The sequence below is a fragment of the Fukomys damarensis genome, unplaced genomic scaffold (genome assembly GCF_012274545.1).
Source record: "Fukomys damarensis isolate Sample0158 unplaced genomic scaffold, DMR_v1.0_HiC HiC_scaffold_4, whole genome shotgun sequence".
In the NCBI taxonomy this organism is placed as follows: Eukaryota; Metazoa; Chordata; class Mammalia; order Rodentia; family Bathyergidae; genus Fukomys; species Fukomys damarensis.
This window is the reverse complement of record NW_022900916.1, coordinates 11,330,274-11,342,701: the sequence shown is the minus strand read 5'-3', so window position 1 is coordinate 11,342,701 and position 12,428 is coordinate 11,330,274. Positions and strand designations below refer to the sequence as shown.

Below are 12,428 nucleotides of genomic sequence, written 5' to 3'. Positions count from 1 at the left end.
GGTACTGTGGATCAGACTCAGGCCTTGTGCTTGCAAGGCAGGCATGGTGCCACTGAACTAAATCCCCGGACTTGGGTAGTAAAACATTTCCCTGACTGAGTTAGTTGACATACTGGAGGGTATTAGTTAACTAGTTACCAAAGAAAGTCTGAGGAAAACTATTGATTTGGCATTTGCTATATTAAGATTATGCTATTATTTTTGATAGTCCCATGTTTAGGTATTTATTGAATGTGTGTATTCAAATATGCTAATCTTCCTGTTTGCTGAGGCAGGATGACCTTTGCTTGACTGCTTTTAGAACTGTGTCACAGTATGGAGATGTAATTTCTGAGGATGAGTTCCCTGTAAGACTAATTCTGTTTAAGCCATTTAAGATGGAACTTTTCCTTCACCTTTCACAATTCCCACAAGAAAAGAATTCCTAAAGGAACACTTTAAGATCTGGGTGACGTCTTTTATGATCTGTGTATGGAATCGGTGATCAGTGTATAGTTTTATAAATCCTTCAGTTTAAATATCTAGCTTTTCTTGAAGTAATGATCAGTCCAGAGGTATTCCAACCTTTTTACCAAGACTCATGATAAGAGATTTTTTGTATCATAATACAGTGATACCTTGGTTCATGAACTGAATTTTATCTATGATTTTGGAAAAGGTAGCCATGTTTGTGTTTGTGTGGGAAAGATGGCTGCAGTCATGTTTGTCACCCGATGCAGAGTTTGCAAACAAACACTTCTGTTTGTGAGCCAAGTCATTTGCAAACAAAAGCATTTGTGAGCCGAGGTACTAATGCATATAAACCCGCAGATACACTCAAACCTGTTATACTTACACTCGAACACTCATACATATATTGCATGAAACAGTCATTACATTTACTTCATAAAATAATCTGTCATTTCTATTCTATTGGGTTATTTTAATCACTACATTAGTTTCATGACCTGTTAAAAGTTTGCATTTAGAGAGTCTCTGCTTTTTCATAGGGCTCTGAACTCATGAACTCTATTTAGTAGCTCTGCTGACAAGGAATACAATCTTTTCCTTTCTACCATTGTGAAGGTGCTTGCGCTTTTTACCTGGCATTCTGGTCCCGATGAACGCCCCTGTGGATAATTCCTTGGCTCCCAAGGCCTCACCCACCTAAGAGTGTATCCTGCCCAGGCAGTATCCCCATAACTTGAATTAATTAAGAAATTCCAACAGATTTTTATATAGCATAATATTTCTACAGATACACTGGATCTGCAGAAACTCACTGAGTTGATTCAAGCACTTTCTAAGTTTTTCATGAGAATAGGAGAGCTATTTTATCACCTGGATCAAGACCCAGAATGAAAGCCTAGTATGTTAGGATGTTCATACCCAGGCCCATTGTGCCATGAAGGGTTTGGCCCAAGTGCTTGAGAAGGGGGCGCTGTAAACCTAAACCACCCCCTCTGTTCATGGCGTGGCTCTTGGCTGAGCTGTCATGTGAGGAAACTGACCTGGGAACACTTCTGCCGTGTAGCAACTCCTCCCAGACCCCATCTTAGAAGGAAACTGGCACAGAATACTCTTTATTCTGATAGCCTAGGGACAGACCTCTGATTTTACATATGTGCAAAACATGTATTAGAGATCTGTCTCTTCCAAAATTGGTCCAAGTCAGCTGCAGCGAATGTGTGTGGTTCCTGTACTTCTGCCATGGTCTGGGGCAGGACCGTGTTAGACCTTGGTTCTCACTCACCGGGCCCCCTCTCTTACCTGTTCCAAATCGTACTGGAAACCAACTGAATGGCAGACAGTAGAGGATTGGCTAAACACACAGTATTCATAGGATCAAATATATGTAGCTGTTAATAATTATACTGGTATTAATATGAAAAATACTCCCCAACGCATCATCACTAAGTGAAAAAACAGACTAGTATGAAGATGTATAATATGATTTCTTAAATAATTGTATGTGTTTGTAGAGAGAAGGAAAGCCAGAAAGGATAAACATCAGAATATTTTTGAATAGTAGGATTGTCATCAGTGAGTTTTCTTTTCAGAGCTTTTTTTATTCAAATTTCGTGTTTGGAGTTATTTTTATAGTCACAAAAGTCAGTAGTTTTTATTCTAAAATTCCTCTTGCACAGTTTTTCCCATTCAGAAATAACAAAGGCACTAAAGTACAATATAAAATATACTAAAACATGATTCAGGGAGAGGTGAGCCAGCACCAAAGCCCACCCTACCACAGCCCAGAGCTGCTGGGGCAGTGCAGGAGCCATGGCTGCAAGGGGTGCAGCAGGCACATGGGGTCCTGTGCAAGCAAGGGGAGTGGTTGTGCCAGCCATGGACCTGACCATGGACAAGGAGCACAGCAGCCCTCATAGGCGCCCTGCCCCCAGCCCACAGCTGCTGCTGGGTGCTCTTCCTGATGGTGATATTAGCAGACTGTTTAATTAAACTGCTAGCTTTTTGCATACATTTGCATCTTACTGTCTGCTTTAGAGCTCCTCGGGCTATAAGACCCTTTTCTTGCCCAGGACAGATGCTTCCTCAGAAAGCTGCTGACATTAGTTATTTGCCCCCGGTGGCTCTATTTCTCAGGAGACTGTCAGTCCCTATCCTACTTGTTCCTCCGCAGCATGGCATTAGCACCTGAGCCCTGTTTGTGAGGCCACAGGCCTGGAAGCTCCGACCTTTGACATTGTCAGTGTGGATCTGTGTAAGGCTGAGGACACATGCCCTTCACCAGCTCGGGGACATGGAGCTGGCAGTGAGGCAGGCCAGCCACCCTCACTGCTGAGGGACAGCTTGTCCTGATGTTCACAGCCTGCCTGGCACATCCATTGCATGGAGGTCTCATGAGGGCTCAGTGAAAGCTGTCAGGAAGTGGGGCTGTGTCCCATGGGTCTTTCAGCAGGAGTGTGCTGCAGGAAGGGAGCCATCCATCACCCAGAGCAGCTACCTTTCACTGTGGGAGTGGTGAAGGCCCTCCAGGTCCTCCCTTTGTTGATGATCTAGGTGCTGCTGGAAATTCCAAGCTTCCCTGCCTGAGTTTCTGTTACCCTGGGTGGAGGCCATTATTCTACTCGTAGCACTTATGATGTGAAGACCCCAGATGCACTCTGTCCTTTCTTTCCACTTGTGATCTGGGCCCCTTATCACATTCTCTGAAATAATTGTTTCCCTGAGATTTCTGGGTTCCTAGTTCCAAGCTTTAGGTTTCAGCACACCTCCTTCTCAGGTTTAGCTTGCCTTGGTGCCTGCTGCTGCGAGCACCCCGATAAACGCAGAAGGCTGAATATTTAGTGCATTTTCAGTCATGCTGTTTCAAACAACCCTCACTTAACCATTGCCTGTGTACCAGGCCTGTCCAGGTGTCTCACAGACACTTCCTCCTATAGCCCCCACAGCAGGTGTGGACTGGGTGGGCCTGCGCTGGTCCTCAGAATAGGCAGTGGCCAGGTTGCCAGGCCTGTGCTGGATCATCACCACTGCCCTACATCTCATCCCAGAAGTTCCTCTTTGTTTTTAAATGTTCCTGTGTATCATCCAGGAAGATATCAGAAAAATGTAAAGGGGTTCTGGTGACAGCAGCCTGCTGCTAACACATTCACCTTATCTCCTTGCCCTCTGTCACATGCAGGCTCTCAGACAGGGCGCCAGAAACATTCAAGCAAATGTATACCTGCATTGCCTGAGAGTGTCCGCCAAAAGTCCTGCCTCCCCTGCCACCTGGTCTGCGGGGATCTTCCAGTGAGAGAGACCTTGAGGAGGGAGCCATTCAAACCTCTCCATGCTGAGCCTTATTCACCCTATGTCATCAGTCCCTGTGACATTTTCTTCTGGGGCCTGCATGGTTCCTTGTCCCCAAGCTATAAGCTTGATCCCCTAGCTAGCATCCTGGGGCTCTCTCCTGCAGGCCTCCAGCCTCCACTTAACTCTTCTCTCAAGGCCCTGATACCCTGTCCTCCAGAGCCATTGATCCCCTGCCCTTTCCTGTCACGGCTGGCCCTGGAGTGCAGTACAGACTTAGGCCCCTCACTAAGGGGAGGAGGGCTGTGTGCTGTGGCAGGTGGCATGGCATGATAGGTGGATACAGGAGCAGCAGGACTTTGAGCTCTCATTGCTTCCTGATTGGCCTTAGCAAGCTGATAGTGATGCAGCCCTCAGCCACTACAGTGTGAATCTCCGGTCTGGAACTACAGTTGTTCCTCATGGACCCAGTCCTCCGCTAATTAATGCTACCTTCTGCTGCAAAGTTTAACCTTGAAAGTGTGCTATATTTAGAGCAGTGTTCTCTAAGAATGACATTATGACATTTGGGATAACTGCTTTTTATAACACCTTAATTAATTTTGTTTCATGAAGCACTTCAGATGGAGATTTACTTTTTTAACTTGCTGGTGTTTCCAGTCCCACCTGGAATCAGGAAAAGGGAGGGCTCAAGCTGTGTTCTTTCCACCTCTTAAAACAAGTAGCAGAAATAAAATGTCTGTACTTGATGCTTGCAGGTAATTCTGTCCGGGATGTGGAATACAGGGTGAAGGCCAGTTCTGCCCTTTGTACTCTTACAGCAGTTCTGCTGGTGGCCGGTGTGGAGGACTTGATCTTGTCAGAAAAACAGCTTCTGTGACCAGGAGCTCCACAGGGATGGGGATTGCCAGGAAAACCCTGGTTGAATGGGGCCTGTGCCCCACGGCCTGTCCCAACTGCTCCTCGCTCCCTGCCTCTGCGCACTTCTGATCTTTCTTTTTGTCCTCTGTCCTTTTTTGTATCTTCTTTGTGCAGTTTACATTACGAAAATACTGAAGACTTAAAAGAAAATCACAAATGCCAAGAAAACTAACATAAACAGTAGAACTAATTTAATTGCTGAGCTTCAGATTTGGCTTTGAATTTCCCTATGACAAAGATCAAAGAGAAGCAGAATCAGCTGTCTAATCTCATCGGAAAGAAGGGAATGGTTTCTTAACATGAAGAGCACTTCTCTGGTGGCCCCCCTAGTGTCTTGTGCATGAAACATTTCTTCCCTCATGTTGCACCAAAACTCTTCATCTTTAAGTTTAGATAGTTTGACAGTCATGTGTTTGATGAGCTTCTCTTTGGGCTTGGAGACCTTTTCACAGTCTGAACCTGGATGTTAATGGCATCATTCCTTAGGTGTGAGAAATTTTCAGCCACCATTACTTTAAATGTGCTTTTAAAAACTCTTCTTCAAATCTTAGTTCTCTTGTTTCCAATAATTCCTATAGGCTTTTTTCATTCTCTTTCATTCTTTTTGGTCTGATAATTGGATAATATAAAATATTCAGAGCTGGGCATGGAGGTGCTTTCCTGTATTTGCAGCATTCTAAGATGCTGAGGCAGGAGGTTCTCAAGTTTAAGCCCAGCCAGGGTAACTTATTGAGTCAACTGTCTCAAGATACAAAACTTTTTTTAAAATCTGGTGCTGTAGCTCAGTGTGAAGGACCACAGTGGGTCAAGGGAAATTCTGTCTTCAAGCTCACTTATATGTGCTGGATGAAGTTTTCTCTTGAAATTTTCAATTCAGTCGTTGTATTCTTTAAGGCTTTTTTTGACAGTTTTCTTCTTTTCTTCATGTATTGTTTTCCAAATTCCATCTAATTTTTATCTATGTTCTTGTAGTTTGCTGAACTTCCTTAGGATGACTATTCTGAATTGTGTGTCAGGCATGTCGCAGATCCCCACTTCTTGGGTCCGTTATTAGAGCTTTATGAGTCTCTTCTGGTGGCATCTGACTCTCTGACCCTTTGTAGGCCCTATGTCCTCACAGTGGTGTCTGTGTACCTGACGACACCACTGTCTCTCCTGACCTGCACAGCCAGAGCTGCAGTATGTAGCTTGGGACTGTAGCTGGGCCAGCTGCTGTGACCCTGATGTGGGGTGTGGGGAAGGTTGGTGCACTGTGAGACTCTCTAGTCTGCTGGCTGCTGCCTGAGCTGAGTTCAAGTGAGGCTGCTGGCTGAGCAGCTGTCACCCTGATGGGACTGCAGGATGGTTTCGGGTAGCCACAGGATGGCCACTGGGTTTAGGCAGTATTGCTGATCTGCATGGATTGGGCAGGAGGCTGTGCCCCATGAAGTGAGTACTGAGGTGGCCTCTGAGTCTAGGAGCGCTGCTGTCCGTACCCAGCTCAGGCCCTGTGCCCCTGTGCCTGTGGGAATGCACTGTGCTTGGATCCCCTGCCCGGCAGGGCCTTGCTGGGAGTCTGAGTCTGGGGCAAGGCCACCTCTCCAGGGACTTGAGCCAGTGTGCTTTGTGCTGGGATTCTGGGAGCAGCCTTGCAGGTGGCCTGTGCGTGGGCCGATGCGAACCCTGGCTGTGTGCCACTTGTGGTAAATGCTATTGTCCATGTTTGTTGGGAAGCCACCCGGGAGAATCTGGGAATGTTCAGAAGCTAGGCTCTGCTGCTGGTTCTTTTCCTGTTTAGGAACTGTGGACCAAGGCAGCCTGAGTGGCACCATACCTGTGGGGTGCATTGCAGCCCAAGTTCGGCCATTCCTTATCTTGCTGGGGAAGATAGGGCAGGCTCTGTGGCACCTGGCCGTGTTGGTTCTATTTCTGAATTTGGGAGTTTTGCTGTACAAACTGTGAGCCAAAATAAACCTTTCCTTCTTTAAGTTGTGGTGTCTGGTATTGTGGCTCAGCAAGGAGAAAGTAAGACAGTGCCTGGCCCTTGGCGAGCTCCATATGTGTGGCTGTCATTGTTGCTGCTGATTATAATCACATGTCGCCTCACTGGACACTGTGCCACGCACAGACAAGGCCTGACAGGGAGGCCTGCAGTCTTTCTACGTCCCAGTTCCCTCCGTGGCCGAGTAGGTGCTTGACCAGGGCTCTGAAGCTGCTCGCCATGCAGTACTGTGAAGTGACTCGGGCCTTGCGCTCTGTCAGGCCAGACACAGGTACCTCCATCTCCAGGGCCACAGGCCAGCCACACTCCTGCCTTTCTGGTGAGAGACAATGGAAAGGAAGTATTTCCCAAAACTGAAGAAAGTAAATAACAAAAAGCTATTTGATAAAACACTTGAAATTAGAACAGCCCCTGTAGAGATCGATTGTATTGGAAGAATAGTTAATATGAAGAAGACATTTTTCTCTAATAATATGCTAGATCCAGCAAGAACCAGTTGTCTGTTGAGAGCACTCTTGGCTCTTAAGACCTTATTAGTGAAATAGAGGGAGAAATCCCTGTTTCACACAGGCCTGCATTCCTGGATGGGGTGATTAAGGTGGAGTGAAGGAGGTGGGAAGACAGTACTGTTGCTCGTGTCAGATCAGCTCATGTGTCAGGAAATGGTGCAGCCTCTGATGTTTAGCTTGCAGTCATTAGTGCTTATCCATCAGAGCTCAGGGGAAAAGAGGAATGCATAATGGTTTTAAATCATTCTTGCTGATCTTTTTAATTTTTAATTTTTTGATATGGGGTTGCATTGCCTGTCTCAAACTTTGCTTAAGCAATCCTCCTGCTTCAGCCTGCTGAGTAACTGGGACTGCAGGTGTGCACTGCCATGATGGCTTCTTGCCATCCCTTTCACAAGGTGGTAGATGACTGCTAGTGGTGTGGCTTTGCCTGCATACCCCTCCTATGAAATTGTGATGGTGAGACCGGAAATGCAGTGCAGGGAGTTACCCTAACTTTTGATGGAATGGCTAGCAAAGTAATAACTATATACAGAGACATAATTGCCATTTTGAAAAGTTGTGTAGAAAATGTTATGTTTTATCCATATTTGATTATAACCTAAAGATGAATTGTATGTAAAATGAAAGTTGAAAGCATTGACCAACGTAAGAATCTATTAGTTATGCCAACTCAAGGCCTTTATTTTGCTTTATTTGATTTCAGCTTGTTAATTAAATGAACTCTACGAGAGATTTTGCTGAGTAAACTGGAAGTAACATCAGACCATTGCCTAGTGATCAGGGTTGAGGGAGGAGCTCAGAGACATCAGCCTGTGTGCATGTGTGTGCGTGTGTGTGCACGTGCACTGGGCAGAACAGAGGGCTCCGGAGGTGCCTGCCTAGGAAGAATATTATTGTTGGAGCTGAATGCTTCTCCCACCTTGTCGTCTCCAAACAGCAAGCTTACCTCTGCCCTTTCCCTTCTAGACCACTGCTCTTCCAGACAAGTGAACATGTGGCCAGCAGCCCTGCGCTGGGGGAGATCATTCCATTCAGCATCATCCTTCAGTTTCTGTTCGCCAGAGCACCTGCTGAGCTGAAGTCCCCCTTCCAGGTAAAGACTGCAGCAGGCCCTCTGTGACCCGGCCGCGTGGAGTCCAGCTACAGGAAGGAAGGCTCCTGCTGCCCAGTGTCTGCTTACCCGAGAAATCTAGAATTAGCCCTTTAAATAATAATGTCGCAAGTTTTTTATGTTCTCAGAGATTTTAATGGAGATCCTATTTCCTTGTCTAGCTCCCCTAAATTAGCAAATCCTGACCGTTTCTCAGTAGTCAGGAAGGTGCCAAGGTGTGCACCGCCTTCCCAGTGCTGCGGGCAGGGCTCTTCAGTCCCTTTCCTGCCGGGGCCCCATCCAAGCTGCTGGATGCGTATCTGCTGCCCCTTACCAAAGACTGTGTTCTCTCTCCTTCTGCCACCCACAGAGGGCAGAGTGGTCGCACGCACGTTTCTCCCAGTGGCTGGATGACCACCCATCTGAGAAGGACCGGCTCCTCCTCATTAGGTAAGGCTGGCCCGGTGGCGCCTGTCTGTGCTGGGCTGTGGTAGGTGGTGGAGGGCCATCCCAGTACGGTGACACAAGGGTGCCCCACTTATAACCCAGGCCCAAGGGCTGCAGCACGGGCAGTGAACTAGGGAGCCAGCGACTCCCTCCCCACCCCACAGTCCCACTGCAGCTGCCCTGTGCCTGCTGCATCCATCTGTGGGCCACCTGCCCATGACAGTCACTGTGGCGCATGCTTTCTGCGTCACTTGCACAGGCTGCAGTTACTGAATTGGAGGAGCGTAGTACACGCCATCTCTGGAAGTGCCAGGTGTAACACAGTAGGTAGTAATAGGGAAGGAGGACCGCTGAGCAGCCATTGTGGTCCCGTGTGTCCTCTAGCGGCAGTGCGTGAACACATTGTGAACATAACACGTGTGCACACGTACCTTAGACCTGCCGTGCCTGGAATGCCATGCCTGTCACTGCACCTGTGAGTGTCCTCCAGCCTTTCACTCCTCGGAGGTGGCCCCTTTCCTAACCCTGCAGCCCTCAAAGGTGCTGACCACCACCTCCTCCCCAGGCTCCTGCTACAGATGCTGGGTCCACAGTCATTCTGTGAGCCCCGCAGGAGGGCCTCGGGGTGATAGCGTGGCCCTGCTCGAGGCACCTCCGAGACCCTGTGGGCAGGTCCATCATCTCTGGCCCTGTCTTCGTCTCCTTTGTGAAATTGCCTCCTTCCATTTCCTGTGTTTGCTTACTTGGCTCTTTTTCACACATCCTGTCTGCCTTTGGGCCCAGGTAAGGCCCAGGCCTCTTCTCTATTTCCTGGCCCTGAGTCTATGCCTGTGGAGAGCACGGACCCCAGGCTAGGAACCCTGCTGACACATGTCACCGAGGGAACTCCCAGCTTCCAGTCCCCAGTGTTGACAGTGAATCATCTCTCCTTGGGCCTTCTTGCTTCCTGGACACCCTGTCATGGTTGGAAGCCAAACTAGAGCACTGCGACTCCTCAGTGGACCGTGACTGGTGCAGTGTGGCAAACTGCGGACCACGAGCACTGAAAGCTCTACAGGATCCACCGCATTGCTCTATGCTTCTTGGAAACAGCTCTTGCAACCGTTCGCAGCTCTCTGGGGGCCTAGGCCCAGCACCTGGCCAGCCTCTGCTGATCTCAGGCTGGCACCCAGCCGAGGGGGGCTGCATGGCGAGGGGCCCCTGACCATGTGGGCACGCAGAGTGTCAGCCACGCTCAGCCCGGCCTCACCCAGATCGCCTCACACACTGGGTTGTGAGCCACATCAGATCTCGTAGAGACCCTGGTGGTCCACGGTGCTCCAGTGGGAGATTATTCCAGGTGAGTGGCTCCCTGGAGCAGCCTCCTGAGGTCAGTGAGAAATAGTAGCAGCTTCTGAGAGCAGCCAGAGGCCCGAGGCGCAAGGTCCAGAGCCTCCTGACACCTAGTGCGTGAGACTAGGTTAGCCCAGGGCCTCCCCACTGCCCCGAGGAGCACAGAGGGAAGGGAACTGTCTGCTGGTGGAGCCTGAGTTCCTGAACCTGGCAGAGCCCTTCAACTCAGGTCAGGGGCTGCGCTAACCCAGGGTTTTGCAGTCTTTGTTTTCCTGAGGCCCAAAGCTTCACTCAGCTGCAGCACCATCAGGGATTGAGTTGGACTCAGCTAATTGAGGAGGGCTCATCTTTGTCTTCTTCATGGGTTGGGAGAAGTTCATCCACAACAGTTGTCCCTGCGCTGGGTACATCACAAAGCTGTTTTCTTTTGCTTCTCTTTAAAAATGTCTCCCAAGTGATTTCATCAGCAGTGCTATTGCTATCCCTATATTTAGCGCTGAAAATCATGCTCAGAAATCCTGTCATGCTTTTTAAATAAGGCCTCCCCTACCCTTCCTCCACACACGGCTGCTACCAGAACCTTCATGGCCCAAGCTGGAGATTCTGCAGACTGCGCCCACTGCAGCCTGGCTCCTGGTGGGCAAGGGCCTACCATCGTGCTGTGGATAACCCAGGGTGAGCACTGCTCTTTAAATGTCACTACGTTTGCTTTAGCTTCTGGTGCAGACCCTGGGGTCTACACATCCTGTTCCTCCCAGCAGTCTGCTCAGCTGGCATAAAACAGGACAGTGAGGACAGCAAGCACTGCTGCTACATCAGTGGCACACAGTGAACACTCCTGCCCTTCTCTCTGTTGCCTTTTGACACAAGATGTTTTTCCGGAGCCTGAATGAAAGTGGCTGAGTTAATTTTAGGCCGGAGTAATGGCAGACTCAGAAGCCAGGCAGGGTGGGTGGGAAGCTGGCCTGTCCAGCCCTGCCTGGGGCCCCCCTGTGCGCCCCGGGTGTGGAAGCACTGCTGCTCGCGCCTGTGTCCTGTGGTGCCGACCTGTTGCCAAGGAAGGGAGAGGACTGCCTGAAACCTTCACTTTCAGTATTCAAGGGGGTCAGCAGTGCTTCTCCCGACCTCTGAGGAGGAGTACACTTACGTCAGACTTGTGCCTGGACTCAGATGGCCTAGCGCTTCTCTCATTTGTAGTTTGTCAGAAAATACTTGGTGCAGCTCACCTCCCTGGACCTCTGCTCGCTCCACTGTGCAGGGCCGCAGGCTGCACGCCATTCCCCTGCTCAGAGTAACTGTGTGACACTCTGGGATCCCTGTGCTGGAGAGGAATGTTTGGAGTCCCCATAGCACTGGGTGATTAGAGGGTTTGGGGATTGAGGGCCTGAAATGAGCCTGAGGCCAGGGTGGGGCTTTAACTGCCTTTGCAGGCTTGGGGTGTATCTAAGTCAGTGTGCACTTCAGCACTAAGCACGCAGAATGTTTACTGCTTGACAGAAATCTGACTTTGTTTTCCATGAAAACCTCTACTTGCTTAGTGAGTGTCACCGTGAGCAGTGTTGCCGTGTTACCACAAGCCATTTCTGTAGTATTAATCTGTGGGGTTTTTCTCCAGTACGGAGAACTATGGTTACAAAGCACAGTTGCAACCATCTCTTACATAATGCTTGGCCTGCCTTCCAAGAAAGCTAATGTTTTGCTGAAGCATATGAAGTAATTTATTAAATGCTTGAAAATCTTGTTCTGATTTTATGTGGGAGGGCCGCTTAATCTGTTTTTCTCCCCATAGCTCTGATGGTGTTTTTAATGAATCAAAAAAAAAAAAAACCCTCATTTCTGAGCCGATTTTTACTTGTTATATAATTTATTTATATAATTTCTTATCCTTTTGAATGCAGATAAAGCGAAGTTGATTTTTAGCCATTTATTAAATAAGAATGGATGTAGTCCATTTGTTATGGGAAAATTTTCTGTGAATTTCAACACATTTATTTCTTACATGCACACACCCCGTGAATCTGTAAAGATGACATTTGTGGAGTGGGGACAATTGCCTAGAGTGGCATAGCAACTAGAGAAGTATTAAAAGAAGCAAGTTTTTTTCTAGAGACATTGATCCATTAAAGACTCAGTTCTGCACCTCACAAAACACTGTTCTCTGACAACATGAAATCCCATCTTGCAGCCAGCTGAGAATTATGTATTAGTGGAGCTTGGGACTGAGCAGTGAGCTAAGGATTGCTGTTAACAGACACCTTTTTGGGAGGTGACCGTTCCTCCACGGGCTGCTTTGAAGGACTCGTGCCCTGAACAGAGTGTGGAGCCAGCCCTCAGCAGAGTCGAGGCTGTTAATACCGAAGTTGGGCCTCTCCACAGATGTGTGCAACCCAAGATGCTTTCCGTTCTTCTG

The 12,428-nt window shown here is 48.4% G+C and overlaps 1 protein-coding gene across 1 annotated transcript in view; it reads left to right on the top strand.

Moving 5' to 3' along the window:
* Cog5 (component of oligomeric golgi complex 5) overlaps positions 1-12,428 on the top strand; it is a 275,944-nt gene that overhangs the window by 261,341 nt on the left and 2,175 nt on the right. The window contains exons 20-21 of the mRNA XM_033756778.1: positions 8,116-8,242; positions 8,610-8,689. Coding sequence (XP_033612669.1) covers positions 8,116-8,242; positions 8,610-8,689 — 207 coding nt within the window. The remainder of the gene's footprint in view (positions 1-8,115; positions 8,243-8,609; positions 8,690-12,428) is intronic.